This window comes from Mycteria americana, chromosome 1 (assembly GCF_035582795.1).
Source record: "Mycteria americana isolate JAX WOST 10 ecotype Jacksonville Zoo and Gardens chromosome 1, USCA_MyAme_1.0, whole genome shotgun sequence".
NCBI classification, from domain to species: Eukaryota; Metazoa; Chordata; class Aves; order Ciconiiformes; family Ciconiidae; genus Mycteria; species Mycteria americana.
Genome location: NC_134365.1, coordinates 63309046 through 63326902, shown reverse-complemented (window position 1 = coordinate 63326902; position 17857 = coordinate 63309046). Strand labels below are relative to the sequence as shown.

At 38.1% G+C, this 17857-nt stretch overlaps 1 protein-coding gene across 2 annotated transcripts; it reads left to right on the top strand.

The window, feature by feature from the left end:
- The first annotated feature begins 820 nt into the window (after positions 1-820).
- DRAM1 (DNA damage regulated autophagy modulator 1) lies at positions 821-16748 on the top strand. 2 transcript variants are annotated; one of them, XM_075491703.1, is made up of 7 exons: positions 821-1074; positions 6321-6388; positions 7716-7858; positions 10412-10589; positions 11649-11707; positions 13071-13163; positions 16160-16748. In XM_075491703.1, exons 1-7 carry the CDS (start codon positions 917-919, stop codon positions 16166-16168), a joined length of 708 nt encoding a protein of 235 aa, XP_075347818.1. In that variant the 5' UTR covers positions 821-916; the 3' UTR covers positions 16169-16748. The 2 variants fall into 2 exon arrangements, with proteins under 2 accessions (XP_075347818.1, XP_075347817.1); XM_075491702.1 differs by having other exon boundaries at positions 15435-16748.
- The last annotated feature ends 1109 nt before the right edge of the window (positions 16749-17857 follow it).

The following is a 17857-nucleotide window of genomic DNA, read 5'->3' as shown; positions in this document are numbered from 1 at the left end:
AAACCAAAGCGAAAATGCAGAACACAGCATGATTTTGAATTCAACTGTGGTTTCCCTCAGAGCGTGTGAAAAAGTGAATCCGCCAGAAGATTTGCAGATCAAGGCTACGTTACGTGCTTGAAATGAAAGTCCAAGGTAGATGAGTTTTGTACCATGTAGGACTCCACAACGAGACCTTCAAACCCCAGGGTTTCTGAACCAGTTTGTGCCTCCCGTGCCCGTGCCCCATCCCGGGATCTCCGCGGGCTTCTCGCCAGCACAGCCGGCCTCGCAGCGAGCGCAAGCTGCGAAACCCATAGCGATAAACGCAAACAGTGGACTGCCTTTTTAGCCCTTTTCCTTTTAAAGACACCTGTGAACGCACATACCGCCCGCACCTTCCGCAGGCCCTGCCAAGCACTCCCCGCCAGCACAGCCCGCCTCCGTGGCCCCGACCAGGGCGTGTGCGGCCCGGAGAGCCGGCAGCGACCGAGGCCGCCCGGGGCCGGGGCCGGGGCCGGGGCTGTGGGGAGACTTTCCGTCGTCGATCGGAAACTCTCCACAGGTGTAAGGCGAACGGGACCACCTCGGCCGGCCCCCTCGCTCCCCACCGCCCGGGGCACCCCGCCGGGCCGGCTGGGCCGTTTGCCGTTGGCGGCTGTTAGCCGCGGCGGGCGGGGCGGGCGCGAGCGCTGCCCCCCAGGGGGAGCGCTGAGGAGAAACGAGAGTGGAGGGAAGGCTGCGGGCGGCGCGGGATCCCTGGGGCTGCTGGAGGGCGCAGCGCCTCTGCCTGGCGGAGAAAGACACGTGTGGGGCGGGCGGGTGGGTGCGAACCGGCCGGGGTGTGTGTGTGCGCGTCCCGCAAGTCCTCGGTCACGGTCCGTGACTTCAGGGCGCCGCCACGGAGCCCTGCCGGGGGCTCCCGCCCCAGCCGCTGATGCCCGGGGCAGGGCAGCCGCCGGCGATGCTGTGCTGCATGCCCGGCGTGGCTTTCGTCCCCGCTTTGCTCGTCAGCTGGTCCTCGGCCGCCTTCATCATCTCCTATATGATCGCCGTGCTGGCGGGCCACGTCGAGCCCCTCGTCCCCTACATCAGGTGAGGCTGAGGTGCCGGCGGGGCGCGGGGGGTGACGCCCGGGCAGTGAGGCGGCGGCTTAGCCAGGAGGTGCTGACGGGCTCCTTCACCGCCGGCTCCGCGGCTCCTTCCCCCCGCGGCCGGGGCCGGGGCCCCGGCGCGGATGTGGGGTTCCCCGGAGGAGGAGAGGCAGCGTTGGCAGGGCCTTCCTGTGAGGGGAGGCAGAGCAGGGGCCAGCTGTGCGCTCCTGTCACCCATCACACCTCTAGCACCCAGTCCTCTCGGAGACCCACAAGACCCCAGTGCTGATGGACATGGTAGAAAGGACCTGAAACAGTTTTCTGCTAGAGCCAAAGTGTGCTGCAGGCCTGATCCTAGCAAAACTTAAAGTAACTGCGCTGGAATCAGTGGTGGAAATGTAGTTTTGCTTGTGTAATGCTAGAACTTGGGCAAACTGCACCGGATAGTGACAGGACTTGAAGCCCTGCAATAGCTTTTGTAGGACACACACACCCACAAACACACGTTTTTACAATTTCAGTACAGGAACAATGAGTGTAAAAGGCTCCCTGAAAAATGACTGGCATCTCTTTTCTATAACCTTAGTCATGTAAATGCAATTCTGTATAAATCATTGTTTATACATTGCTTATGTTAGCATTTAAATCTGAGCTGTGAAATTACTAGTATTTAGCTCTTAATAGATTAAAGGTAAGCCAGAAATCCAAAAGTGGTCTCTGATATATTGAAGATCTAAAAAAGACTTTCAAATATGTCTTTCCAGATACCTCTAGACCTAATTCCTTGAAGGACTTTCTGGACGTGCATAGTTTCAGAAGACTGCTAACCTGATTTGTACATACACATAAATTTGATTGAAAATTAGGGTCTGTCATCATAAGCAAGTGAGATGGTGCAAATGACACCGCAACCCACAAGAAAGTTGAGCTTCATTCAAATTGAGCCAAAGAAAGTTGGGCTTCATGCTTATGTTAGCAAAACTTTTTAGATTATCTGCCCAAATCTGGACTCAGCTCTTGGAAAGACTTGTTCTTGTACACGCACAAATACCCTACTGCCTTAACAATTGTGGTTATACTCATGCTCTTCCTTGATTACATACACAGTTTTACTGACAAAGAAGTGCTTGTAACCAGTGCAATTTATCCATTTTTAACCAAGAAAAATTAACCATTTAATATAACTGTGTCCACATTGGTTTGTGCTCAGAAGGATTTTGAGGTCCTGTAGTAAGAAATTTGACAAATTATGTTTCTTATGTTGAAGCCATGTCCTTGAATAAAATATATGAGAGAACAGGATGGGTTTTTTCTGTATAACTGTGTTTGCAGTCAAGTTTTTGACAGCCCAGATATCTCAATTGTAAGTGTCATTCTTTTTATAAAGAGGTAGACCAAACCTACAAGTCACAGCTGTGTAACTCTGATGAATGTATCACAGCTGCCATACTTATATCAATCTAACTGAACATCTCACTGAAAAAAATCATTCTTACCCTTTAACTAAGGAATCACAATGAATGTCCACATTCCCTAAAAAAACCCAAGACATATGATGCTGTGTCAGTGATTAAAAAAAACCAAACCCACTCACATTTCAGGCCCTCTGCATTTGCTAGAGTAAAGTTTTTTAGAAGACAGATGTCTTATTTATTTTACATCCTTTTAACACAACATTTGAACTAAGAATATACATTGACTGTTCATGAACAATCTGTAATAATTCTAAAGGTGCATGGTCTAAGCATATGATCTTTGTAGGATCTGCACTTGGGAGTAATATGATGATTCCTTCTAAGTACGCAGGCCAATAGTCATACCATAGTTCATATTCTTATTTTGCAGGTCATTGCTTTAGCCTAAGAAGCTGAATCATGGGATTAAGAACGTGATTTAGTGAAACTTTGAGTGATAAAAAAGAAAGAGGAAGAATGTTGCAACATTTCAGTTGTGCAATATCTTAAAATGAACTATAAAAATTAAATAGAGCTTGTATGGGGAAATTCCAGTTACACAAAGGAGAAAAATGTTGACAAATTTTAGTTCAACATTTCTGTAATTCTTCTTTACATTCCTCAAGTACCCTGTGTATGCCTTGAGGTAACGTGTTAATTTTATTTGTTTACCATGTAACAGCTGTCACAGTGAGAGAAAGACCACATCTAAATTTGTCATTGAAACTGTGCTAATGTGTCATCAAGTAAACCATATAAATACATTTCTGGGTAGATAAAAATTAATATGATTTTGTGTTTTCTAGCAACCGAGGCCTAAAAGATTATTAGCTTTTGCCCAAATTAGTTCTTTTGCTCATACTACTCAAAATCGAAACTAATTTGGATGTACTGGGGCGGCTGTTTGGTGGTTTGAATTCTCAGTGAAAGAGTAAAGGGAATTTTCCTTAAGGTATTTGCTGCCAGTTAGTACCTCTGGATCAATCAGAATCCCTGTAGGCAGAATATAATCATCCTCCTTCAAAAATCTGGGACTTGAGTTTGGAGAGATATACTTTATGATGGCTGTGAAGAAAATTTGATGATGATGAGTCTTTTGACCCTAAAATATTTATTCCCTGTCTCTTCTACCTTCTTGTCTTTCCACTCTTCAGAAGACTGACTGTTTGTAGAATTCTACTACAAGAGATGGTGACACAAATGCTGTCAGTTTCATACAAGGTTCCTTGTCTTTTCCACGGTGGTTGTGCTCACTTATGCACCATTGCAAATAAGTGAGCACATGTTTTTGTTTCATATGTGCCATTTGCTTTTTTCTTTTTCATGAAAAGAAAGTAACTGTCACAAATACTTTTTTTTTTCTTTTTTTCCAAAGCAGCAGACCAGAAGTAAAACAAAAATGTACCTAAGTCTTCATTTAGCTTCAGGGATTTTTTAGTGGAAAATACGGCATTAAAAAGATTGTGTCCTTGAAAGTCCAGTGCAGTACTTTGTAAATACATTGTAGATATGATGTAGTATTCTTGGTATGAAATTTCTTGAAAGCATACATCTAACATTATTAAGTTTAAAAATCAACAATAGCAAAATTCACCCATAAAGCTTTAGCTTGAGAAAAGCTTTAATTAAAAAATGAATGGAGTTCAGTGCAATTTCAGGTTATTTGGATTGCTCTTATGATGTGAAGTGTTCCAAGAACTTCACATGGCTTTCTTTGCATGTGCCGATTCCATTCTCTTCTCACCTAAAGTCCTTCAAAAGCTTTGAAGTGATCACAGTCCTGTACTTAGCATAGAGCAGTTTCTGATTTGCAAAAGTCCTTCAAGATTGTCACAAGTGGCCCACTTTTTAAATGGAGTCCTTTGTCGTATTAATGAAAACACTCCAGAAACATGAGGAAAATATGTGAAGTTCAAGGTTAAAAAATGGGCTAAATGAAGCATGGATTAAGATGATTTTTCAGAAGCATCAAACAAAAAAATGAGAGTTACTGTACTGTTTTCATCAATTCCACTATCAAAGAGAAACAAGACTAATACAGAGTACAAGCTGGAACAAGTCTTCAGAAAGCCTTACAACAAGAAAATACAGATGAATAGCGATTCTTAATGCCTGAGAAGTTGTTGTAAAAACTTGTCTAAAAGCCTGGTCCAAGCTTTTGTTGTCTAAGAATTTGGAACCAATCTAGTCAAAAGAAATACAAGATTTTTCTCTATTTTTTGCATCAGCTCTTCATAGAAAAGGATTCTCCCTTCACCCTAAGCTTCCTCCCGTTCTTGATAAATCATCTTAGCAACTGATTACACAAATGCCTCTGTAACATAGCAGAGGTTTGAGAGCAAATATTAATTTCAAAAAAATTAAGTATTTTCATATGGTCATACTCTTCTGGCTTGAACTTAACAAAATTGTCAAAATATTTAAGAATGATGGCTTATGTAGAGAGTGCTTTCTCTTTTGGGTGTTAAGAACACAGGCATTCATGCTGAGCACCTGTCATTTTGGCTGCACTCAGTGGTAGGTTCAGAAGTTTAGAACATCTTCTTGAATCACATTAAAAAAAATCTCTAGCTAGTACCTACTTGTCCCATCATACACCTAAGAGAAAGTTTTGTTCTCAGAATCTTTGCTCAGTTTCCACTGAACTTGGACATTAGCTAAAATCTGTACGTGTTTACGTTTCTGACAATAGAGTTCCTTGGGTGCCTCTGTTTACACACACAGTCGTGCCTCTTGGTACTGCTGAGTAACTGAAAACTGAGCTCGCATCCAAATTATGTAAAGATTTGTGAGCTACATGTTTTACATTGGCTTGACCAACAGAGCCTGATCAAATAGATATCAACTGGTTGTACGTTAGACAAGGAAAAATAGCGTAAAGAGGTGACGGCATTGCAGTATTCTTCTTTCAACAGAGCACTCACCTTGTATAAAAGATCCCTGCTCAAGGGAACATGAACCCACATACTCCTAGGAATATGTCCTTCCTGTGAGAAAAGGGCATTTTCTGGGGTGGGTGTTTGCACATACGTAGGGAAAAGAGGGAAAAGCATTCTATGATGAAGTTATTCCATTTTCTAAATAACATTTATTTTGTATATATGACATTTTTCATATATGTGTGCATGTATGTATGTGTATAAATTCTGTAGATATTCTTACACTCATGCTCCATCTGTCTGTCCCAGTGAACTTCTAATTATCCCCTATAAGGGTGAATTGCTTCAGCAGAAGAGACAACACCTTGGGCCTAGAGTACTCTTAATCTGTATCTACGTTAGAAAATTAAACAGTGCCTAGGAACGTTCCCAGGCATTGGAACACAATTGCTCTCCTGGGGTAAAGTCCTTTCAAACAAATAAGGAAATTAAGCCCAATTCTGTCACATTTTAGGATACTGAATGCCATATCTAATGATATGTTTTACTCCGTCATGGTGTTAATTTAGCAGATAAAGTAATGTCATTTCTAAAATGTCATTTATGTAATCATTTATGTCATTCATGAGAAAAGTATCGCTCTGTCACATCTCTGCATATTGCATACAGAAAAGGAAGAAATACAGTTCAAATAGTATGCTCTAAAAATACGATTTCTTTCTAAAAAGAAAGATTCAGTACTACAAATGGAGCTTAAGTGTGCAGCAGACAACATTCCAATTTATATGTTTAAATGTCTTACGCACGTAGCAGCAGTTCACGCAAGTTACATTTCTCTTGGGGTTTCATATGTACATCTCATTTACGTTTCACGGATTTCAATTAACTTTTAATTTCTTTCTCTTCTGCTATAGTGACACTGGAACTAAACCTCCAGAGAGTGGTATCTTTGGTTTTATGATTAATATTTCAGCACTTTTAGGTATGTATAAGGTACTTGGTTTGAACACAGCAAATAAATGGAAACTAGCAAAAGCTGTCTGCTTACATTGCAGTCCATACAATATTCTGCAGAAAAAGTACTCCACAGTCAAATGGTAGTATCAGATAGATGAAGTAATATCTAGAGGGCCAGGTCCTTTGGGTCAGTAAGTGGAGGCTTAGAGGCACTTCCATCTCTTAACAGCACCTCATCAGTGCAAAGTAGTCAATGCAGCTGGAATAAAAAGTGGAAGAAAGATGGCATAATTACTTTGCAAAAACTGTATCTTTGATGTAGGGAGACATTAGGTTCTAGGATGCTGCAGCAAAGGGAAGAACAGTGTTGAAGCAATACCTGGTTTCCTCTGCAAGATGCCTACTCCTCTACTAAATGTCTACTAGCATTGAATCAGGCAGTTTGGCATTTTCTATTCACTTCTAGGGGATGGAGGATCAAGAGCTGTGTACCTCTGTATACATGTAGTCCATGATGGCCTTTATGCAAAGTAAAAATGACATGTTTTACCTTTTCTAAGAGCCTCATTCAGTCACGCTATCTTGGTGTGTTTCATGTAACCTCATAGTGCCTGGACAAAGTTACCTGATTTATTTTTTCAACTGTAGATAGACTGAAACTATGTTCTGTATTATTGAACTGTGGTACAGCTTATTATATCCTGATGAACCATGATCTTCTAAGTAGAGGTGTTTTTCAGCAGTGAACTGCATACTGGGGTCACGTAGGCTGGAATAAAATCTGCATGTAGTAGTCTGGGGACACTGTTGTACTGAAGAGCAGCCAGAATTGGCCTAAAAGCTTTGAAAATATTTTCTGGATACACAGCTAGTTATATTTTTTTCTGTTTCCACTCTACAAAAATGTATTAATTCTTCAGGGCATCCATTATAAGGAGATATAGTTCTGGTACAAGACTGCATATCGGAGCAGAATAAATTCTCCCACTTCCAGCTTATGGTTCATCTCCTTGTAACATCTATTCCTAATGTAGAATGCCAATGCCTCTGTGCCTAAAACGCACAGGAAAATGGGATTTAAATTAGTTTTTTTCTTGAAGTGATGTGCAGTTATTTCTAGATAACATTAATGTGCGATGTTAAGACTAAGATAATGTTAAGACAGTTCTATCTGAATGTAATACATCTGAAATTCACTACCTTTCTTCTTCATCCCAGTAGAGTTAAAGGCAGTATTATTTATTATATTATGCTTATAATTTTATTCTGTATGCTAATGTGTTACAGGGCAAGGTGTTAAAATGTAAGCAATATATTATCATTGAACAAAATATGTATTTTTTGTTTTTCAGGTGTAATTACAATGTACATCAGATATTTATTAATAGAGAAGCAAAATGAGTCATCGCACTTTGTTAGGTCTTCGTGCAACATGTTTTCATTATGTATTGGATTGATGGGCTGTATTGGAATGGGCATAGTTGCAAATTTTCAGGTATGACTGTAAATTTCATATCATAAATGAAACTAAAGTTGTTTTACCAGTTAAAAAATTAAATAGATAAGAGTGGTTAACATTATCCCAGTGTGGATACTTGGCAAATGTAGTAAGAATGTCTTTCTTGCTCCTGCCTTTTTTCAGTAGCTTTAAAAAGACAGATTTGCTTTCTCCCTATATACTATATTTTTTGCTTGTACAGTTATGTCAGTAAGGGGTTTTGTGCATGCTTGTCTTGTAATATATCTGTACTAGAAAACAACTTAATATAGATGCTTTTGCTGTAAAATTTTTACTATGAAAATTGTACTGTAAAAAGGCTTTGCTATTCACAGTTTAGCTTGCTTACAGTCAGGTAGGGCAGAATAAGTCAGACTAGCAAAAGCACCTGTATTTTTACCTGAATGATGGCACGCACACTAGCAGCATTTTCGACAGAATAAACTAGACTTATCTGACAGGTTAGAGCATTGAGCACAATATTAGCCCATTGTTTTGAGTCTGTAGGGGATGGCATAACAACATGTTAAGTCTTTTGATAGAGACATGTAGAGATGTGTAGAATTACCATTTACTTTGCCAGAAAGGATAAGACATCTCATCATAAATCAAAGAAGTCCAGCCCTCAGTGTCTGAAAGAAAATTCAATAGAGAGGAACAATATTGAAACAGATTATTCCACCTTTTCTAGTGAGGAAGCATGTAATAGGGTAGATTCTGACACGAAAAAGTATTAGGACAATTGCACTGAAAACTTCAGCTGAGAATCAAGTCAAGTTTAATTGGCAGGTAGTTTGAGATACTGCCTTTAAATCTGTGGAAACAGCTGAATTATTTCTTTTAAAGGATGGTCTACCTTGGGGAACATTTTGGTAAATACTGTTGTGCTCCTATAGTGACTTGACAACATACAGATAAACTGAAAGTAAAGATTGTCAGGGCTTCAGCAGCCAATACAATTTCGCGTGTAATTGACATGGTATTTTCAGATAAAAACCTCTGACTTAGATGGATATCTTGCTCTTTTTAGTTTTACCTCCAGGCAGTGTGTGTGGATTGCAAACACTACAGGCACTGCAGTCTATTCTAAGCATGCTATTGTACTTTTAAATATCTGTACTCTTATTGATTAGATTTATATGTGGCACAAAAAAAGTTAGATGATGGGGAACAGTGTTGCTTGACTGAAATAGAAAACAAACTCAGCTTCAATAAGGAAAAGATAAATCAGGAATGCAAAATAACTTGGGAGAGTCGGGGAAGCAGAAACTTTGATCCTAAAGTTTCCAAAGGGGCCCCTTGACAGTTATAACATTGGTTCTTATCTAATCTCTGTTGCCTCTCATTGCCTGTTTATAAACTCCTTCCCCACCTAATTTCTCTTTCCTCTGCTTTGACCTGACTTTCCATGTGAAGTGCAGTTTGTAGGAAGGGTTCAGAACACAGTGAGGATCTAATCTAGCTAAGGATCTAATCTAGCAGATTTTTGAGCATGCTTAGTTGCCCAGGAAGATGGAAATGGTGGCTTGCAAGTCTTCGGTCTTTTAACTGTGTAGTGTACAACTAGTGAACAGTACACTCTTATGCTCATTTACCAGTATGAGACATGAAGAGGCTGTGAGATTTGCTCAAGGTCAGGTGATTGTTTCAGGTCAGGAGACCAAAGAAAAGCTGGACTTAGAAGTTATTTCTTTAGCATTCAGTCTAGTCCCTCTAATCAGTGGGTCATGCAGAAAATTCAGAGTCATGTACACAAACTTTCTTAACACTTATTTTTCCCCAGCAGGTGAGGTAGCACCATACCTGGGTATTGTAGTAGAGCTGATTGACACTATTGGGCATCAGTTCATTTTCTCTTTCCCCAAAGCAAAATATCTATTTTGTTAAAAAGGCTTCAGTGTGAAATTATACTGGAAATACTTAAGGTTTGCTTTTATTTACTCAAATCTTGTGCCACTTGTAGTGAGTCTTTTAAGTAGCATAGTTAGTTGTAAGGACATTTTTTTCACCCTTTTTGCTTCAAGGTAAGATATGGTAGGTAGCATGGAGTTTTAATAGTAGTGGTCTCTGAACACTTAGCAAAAGTGAGGAATTAGGTGGGAGAAAACACTAGGAGTGTGCCCTCTAAAAGCAAAAGAGTTTCTGAGAAAATAAGTAATGGTCATGAATAAGGTGTTTGTTCTCTGTTTTAAATAACACAATGCTTGAAATACAGAAATGAAAGACAGTGGAGGGTTAGCTTTAAGAAGATAATTGGATATGGAAGGAAAAATCCCATAGCCCTTAATGAATAAGGCCAGGTCTTAGCAGGTCTGGTTTTGCCTGTTAGACATTACACATGATTAAAGAGAGATCTTCCTGTCTTTGACTAGAAAGCTTAGGAGGCTTACCATAGCAGATGTAGCAAAATTTCCCAGATTCTGTAGGGGTTGAGTGTGATGGGCTTTTTAGGGAAGCTGTGGCAGTTTGATAGGAGCAATCATGAGAGCCATGTTAGAAAAGCTCTGTACAAGTAGTAGCAGCTAACCATTGTGCTGATTCTCTTTCCAGGAGCTGTCTGTAACCAGTGTCCATGACATAGGAGCTTTGGTGGCATTTGGCTCGGGTGTTGTATACATTACACTTCAGTCTATAATCTCTTACAAGTCCTGTCCACAATGGAACACTTACTTTGTGTGTCACATAAGGATGGCCATATCTGTAATATCATGCATTGCTTTCATTCCCAGTATCCTTTATGGTGTATCCCACGGTTTTCCCTTTATGTGTTCATGATTTTCCTTTTAAGTTAAACCATTGCTGATAAAGGATGAAAATGAGGTTACAGTCTTTGCTTAGGTCTCTCTATTATTTCTGCTATAATGATGCATCTAGCATGTCGAGACACCATTAATAGCATAACGATGAGTTTCAGGGTCTTCTAAAAAGCTATACCTCTTCTTTCAGTGGTATATTTAAATCTAATGCCCCAGTGTTCTTCATAGGATCATATGATAATAAAGCTAGACCAACTTTCCAACCTCTTTCATCTGAAGGAGGGTACAGAGAAAGGCCTGCAAAACAGGGGGCATAACTTCTAAAATGAACCTAACACATGGACATATAAAATACAGTTGGCATACACAGGATTTCCTTCAAGCCTAAGCAGATGCTTTTGATCATGTTGGCTGGAGTATTTGGCTTCATTAGATGCCTCCCCTAGAGACACACTCAGCACGCTTACTGGCTTTTCCCACAGCCTGCTGAAATTAGAGTCATCCCATTGATTTTATTGGTCTTTAGGTGATCTGCCAGTGTTGAAAAGTGGTTGCAGCAGATCATCACATCAGCCAGCCAGCTACAGCCTGCTTTTGGTTTCAGCAGCTGTGAAAGGGCTTTTAAAGAGGGCCCCAGTCCTGAGAGAAAGTTGTACAAATATATCAAGGCACCTATTGTGGACCAATGGAAACCAACATGGTTCCCCTTCCAACAATGCAGGACTCTACTCCCACAGTTATAAATCATGAATGTGGTCTAAGTTTTGGAGTGTCTCCTCTTGTCCTCTGTATTTTGGAAGAACTCCCAGACACCTTTCTTTTTGCAGAATTTTTTTTTGATTGCTGCTATCAGTTACATTTCAATAATGTGTTTCATTTACTTGTCTTCTTAATGCTTTGATTTGATATTCTGGTTGTTCAGGATCTCCTGTGTTACAGAAGGGGGAGATAGGGGTCTTTTTTTGTAAGCAGACATTTTCACTGCTACTTACTAAACTTTTATAGTTTCCTTTACACTGTGTTTTTCCCAGTGATTGTGTTTGCTTCGCAAATTTCCATGTCAAAAATTGATTGGACTCCAGGTGAAAAGGTAAAATCTCATTAGGTAGCCAATTTACCCTGTATCATATTATTTGGGGTATGCTGTTATGTTTATCTAAAAGTGTATAGCATTACAAACACTTCAGAGACTTTAAATAGTACCTTATCATGAACAGATTCGTGAAATTTCACCAATTTGTGCAATGCTGGTTTCCAGTTATTTCTTCATTAGGAAACTGTCTGTGGCTTGGGTAAGAAAACTTATCATGGATGGGTCAATCTTCAGAGAGTTAGACTTTCATTTTAACCAAGCATTTGAAACTTACCCATAGAACAAATTGTAAAAAAAAAAAGATATTCTGGAAGTGAGTTGTTCTACTTCCTTTTATAGGCACATTTCTTGAAAATGAACTTCACACATGAAACAAAAGTGGGCCAATTTGATTCTGAAGTTTTTGAGGTTTTTTATAACATTGGTTTTCTCAGCTTTTTCACCATTTTCTGTTAAATAGTCTTTACTATTGTGATAAACATTGGGGGTCTGACCTGAAGTATACTAAAGTCAGTATCAGGTATTTGAATTTATTTGAGTGCTCTCAGAATGAGATCTATGATAGGTAAGTTTTCTTTTTGGACAAACTTTGCCACATGGAGGTATTCAAAAACAGGTTAAATAATGCAGAGCATATCCTGCTTGAAGAGCATAATAAAAGTGCACTTGGCAAATGTACTTCAACCAAACAGTGGCAAGGCAGCTGTGAGATAAATCTTCACAAGTTAGATAATCTCAGTAATATCTACCTCTTGAGGTTTTTTTTACTTGAGATGCAAGGATGAGAAAAAGTTTTTACTGAAACGTGGCATATTTGTTGATGGCATGTTAAGAAACACTCTAAATTCTGTTTGTGTCATATTACATAGGTTTTCTATGATGGTCTTCTTAAAAACAAAGATCTTGTCAGGAACTGTGATACAAGGGTAATCCTCCATTTTAAAACATCGTGAGAAATTACTGTAAAGGATAGTACTACTGAACTCAGTGGCTCTGAGTAAAAGTTTTGAATATGGGCACTTTGGTATCCTTCACATAAGAACTAAATTTTTTTAGGTGCAAATTATATTCAAGATATGTTTTGACCTTGTGCTAATTGTAGTTTTCTTGTACAATTTTTTATGTTAGTGCACAAGACATGTTGCTTAAGGGAACAAATGCAACCTTGATAAATATACTTACTATTCTGTAAAAACTAAATCTGAATTGACTTTTATACAACAGGGTATTGGGATGATGAGTCATAAGTCTTAGAATATTTGTTGAATTTACAGAAGAAAATGTCTGCTTTTATAGCATTCCACAGTTATCTTGTTTAGCTGTTTTATCTGAAAATTTATTTTATGTCTCATTCTATCAGGATTATACTTATCATTTTGTGAGTGCGATCTGTGAATGGACAGTGGCCTTTGGTTTTATCTTCTTCTTTTTAACATTCATTAGAGATTTTCAGGTTGGTATCCTCATATTTTAGCAGTGACTAAGAAGTGCTATGAATTGTATAACAACAAATGCAATAGAAAATTACCATTCTTTATCTCAGCGAGATATACCAAAGCTATACAGAAAAAAATTTTATCAGTCACAGAATGGATTTCTGTCTACCCAAAGCTTTCCATGAGCCAAAGCTTTCTATGCTGTAACAGGATAGAGACTGTAGGAAAAAGTCTGTTAGCAAGAAGCTATACCTAGGGAACTTACACCATAGGACCTTTGGAGGAAGTATATGGCAATTTTCACAAAGCCCCTCCACACAGAACAGAGACTGAGGAGAAAATAAGTTTCATACGTTGGAGTTGGAATACATGGGAATGTTTTTCCCCTTGGTTTTAAAACATAAAAATCAGTTTTATAAACCAGTTTAATAGTTTAATAGGTGTCTGGTTTTGAAAATTATTCAGTAAATTAATAGCTTCTACTTATTTACCAATTTTTTTGTAGAAAGAGGGCCTCTAAAGGTGACATAATAACAAATATGAAGAATATCAAATACTTTTTGAAAAGTATTGACATGAAAACCTTCTGGTTTGGGTAGCTGGATGTGGTGATGCATCAAGCCTGACTTTAAGGAAGAAAAAATATTAGATTGGTTAAAAAGAAAAACATTTATACGATTTGTGAAAGGCACGCCTTGAACTTACTTTCTCAAGCTTTGCCTTGCCAGCTCTTGTTGTTTACACAGCATGTTCTAGCCGCACCGTTTCATGGGGTTTTTGTTTGGTAGAGGGATACAAAATGCTCATAATACCAAAGTGTGAGGCTTAACTTTGGCAAAAGAACTTGTAAAAAAATAAAAATCATTACTCATGGCAAGTGCCTTGTGGAGATTTGAGGACAAAACCTCCTGCATATTACTGTAGGTGTTAGGAGGATCATGGCCTCCTTATCCTTCTCAGACTTCTGGATGTTTGTTTTCTCCATAAAGTAGTTGGATCTTTGCAAGACTGGAGTAGAGAGCTTAAGGTAAAAAAGACAGAACTGCTGCTTTATACCATAATTACAAAGATGAACTAACTCAGTTGTAATCACTGTAGATTTCATACCCCATACCTATGACTTTCATGTATACCATTTTCTCACACGAGTCCCAGAAAGTCGAAAACTAGATCCAAGGACTTGCATAACTGTAGAACTAATAATCGAGATCACATATATGAGCCAATTGGTGCTGTGATAAATTGCTGAAAACCATATCCAGAATTTGTGGAGGTGGGAAGGGAGGAAAAATAGTGAGTCCTCTGGTATAAACCCAAAATTTGACATCTGATCATGTAAAACTTTGTAATTAATTTACTTGTTTCTTCACTTATGTGCTTGTTCAGCATGGAAGTGGTTAATATATATAATCTGTACATAACTTTCATAAGCATATACAGAAATCGATTTTCAACTAAGGATTCAGAGTTAACATATATTTTGCTAACCGATAGCAAACATTTCTAAATGTTTACTTTTGACTGATAGTACTGAATAGACCATGGGTGTAGGGCTTTCCCTTAAAAAAAAAAAAAAAAAAAAGCTAGGTTCTGCAGAACAAAACTCTTTTTAAAAAAAAGTAATTGTTCAAAATTACACAGTGAAGACATACAATTGCCATCTAAAACTGACAAAAATATTGAAGTACCATTCAGAAATGCATGCTCATTAATTTACCATTTGGGGGGGGGAGGTATTTATTGCCAGTCCATCAGTCTCTGATGTCTACATATATGATGGTATCTGTTTTATCAAAAGTCAAACTCTTCCTTTGGAGATACATATTTTCAGACAATGCTGTAGTCCTCAGAGTAGCTAAATGAGTTGATAAATCTGCTTCAGATCACAGATCCCAAAGTGTTCAACATTGAAAGTTTAACTATATATAAATATTGTGAACACAATAAATAAGAGAAAGTGATGGAATTAAACTAAATAGAAATGCAGACATTTTAAATTACAGGCTATAAAATAGGATGAAATCCAATGTTAGTGTTTGACAATGACAGAAAGATTTTTTAGATTCTGTCCTCTTTTTGTCCTAACAAGTGCTCACAGAAAGCCAAACTATTAATTCAGAAAAAACAACTGCCAGACTCTTAAGAAAAATAAGCCATCTTTTTTTTTAATTTCTCACAGTATGTATTTCACTTAAATACTTTTTTTTTGTTTTATCTCCTTGTACTTTATATCACAGAACTGTAAAATTAATTTATCGTAAGCTGATCTTGTTTTATTTTTCTTTTAGAGATTTTCTTTAAGGATATCAACAGAAATACATGAAGACTCCTGATGGTGGAGAAAATTATTTTATATATATATGAATATTCTAGGTTTCTTTTTACTTACAGAAAATGTTGCAGAGGGACAGGGATTTTCAAAGTTGTATAAAGAACCCATGCCATTAACTCCCCAACATCTATGACAGCATCCACTAAAACATTTTAAAAACTCGCAGCAATGTTCCTGCTACCTTTTTGCAATATTTTGTAATTTTTATACTGTTTAATAGATTAAAAATACAGTAATAGAAGCAATCTGTAGAAGCACTTGAAAGTCCTTCAAAGACTTTTGATCTCCTCAGCTCTTTCCCTTTGAACGTATCCATACTTTTTCATTTGTTATAGTCTGATTAGTAACATTAGTTTTAAACTTGACAAAGTACATTTTGCAAATAGTTAGGAAAGTCTAAAGACAATGGAAAACACTAAGGCTGAATTCCTACTCTGTTAAGTTGCAAGGACTGTGGAGGAATGTGTGAGCAGAAGTGGGCATCTTTGTTTCAAGACTAGAAATTTGCAGTTAGTAGATGGCAACACTATGCTACATGTTTCTGACAGTGGGCACTATATACAAATACAAACCTGAGGAGAAGTTTAAACTATATTGCTTGAAAAATGTTTTCGAATCATCACTGCAGTGTATGTTGTAAAAGTCTGTTCCTTTTTCCCCTGTATGCACTGCTGGCTGTAGGAAGCTTAAAACTGAAGTGGGAATAGAAAGTCAATTTACATTTATGCATGATCTACTAAAGAGAAATCTTACTGCAATTTGGTTAATACAAAGCAGAAGTTTTCCAGCCTGTGTTTTAACCTACAATGATGGAATGAAGAGGGCCTCCAAAAAGTCGTTGGGAGTGAATAGAAAACAAGAAGAGGCACCAGTAGCTTTCAGGTGTTCAGTTATATGTGCATGAGTATTATATATATATAAAACTGAAGGAAAAAAGTCCTGGAGAGCTTCTGTAGTGATGATATGGCATATTTGCTGCTATAAACTTACTTCTGTAATGAAAGCCTTGGAAAGGAACTAATTGAGAAGTCAGATGTTACAAGTATCTGGAGGCAAAAGGGTCTTTCACGGACTGATTCGCTACCTCCATTTAGTGCATTAACCACTTGGATATCAATCAAGTTCTCTGAAAATTACATTTGTCATGGTCTATCACAGTTTACGCAGAAATATTGATGATTTTCAGTTGCTAATTTTCCATGAGATAAAACAAATGTGTGATTTGGAGAGTGATGTCTTAAGACTAGTCATCTGTTGATATCTCCGTGGATGTGTATTTTAAACTGTATTAAATTCAGCTGTTTCACAACTTAAAGAGTCCACTTTTTCTTTATAAGTTCTTCCAAATAAAAATAGTAAAAATGTTTTTCACTGGCAGATGTGCTTTCCACAGTATTCAGGTTATCTTGCAGAGGTTTATAGTTACAATCACGTTAAAAATCGAATCTAGTACTGACTAAATGCAAGACTTATGTCTTGCTGATTAGTATCCTGCAAGGGGCACACATTCCTTCAAGTAAGACCAGAAATACTCACAAGAAAATGTATACCAACCACAAAAAGTGACATCCTGTTATTTTGAAGGCCATGTTAAGAAAAGACCATATTTCTTTGTGCATTGTGTATTGTTCTTTTATTGCTTTTTATCTTAGCTTTCTTAAAGTAAAGTATAAGGAGCTTGAAGTTGTTACTTCAAATGATATCAGGTTTCAGCTCATCAATTTACTAAACCCTTTACATGGAAAAAAGAAATTACGTTAACTTGAAGTTCAGCCTTAACTAATATTAGTGTGTTTTTGTAGTGAATGTGAGTACACTTAAACAGGGAAAGAATTATTTGTATTGTTCTGATTTAGGCAGGAAATCACCACAATAAATTTCGCAAGTTTCAAGATGAGAGAACACTAAGAAAACATTAAATCATCATCCCACTACAGGGCTCCTGAAACAAGTTCACACTTACCTAATCTCTTAGTACTCTGTCCTCCTCAACAGAATCATATCCAGCCTGCCAACCTTTACAGTGCTTACAGTCTCCTAAAGAGAAAGAAAAAAAAAAACGAAAAAAGTTTTCAGAGAAAGTGGCTGAATCATGATAATTTTCTTTGCTGAAATCAACATGTTAATTCAAGTACTGAGGAACTACTGAATGAAATCGTTCCCATTTTTCTGAGCTTTATCATGATACATTTTTATATGAGTTACAGTCATGACCAAAAGAATGCGTCACCAACAGTTTGCCTTGTATTTAATTTGTTAGGCCAAAAACATCAATGTGCATCAACATGCTGATGGAGACAATGGGTTATTACCTTTTCATCTGTGCAGTGGAAAAACTATTGAAAACACTTTGATTATTCTCTGGCTCCAGGCAGCTTT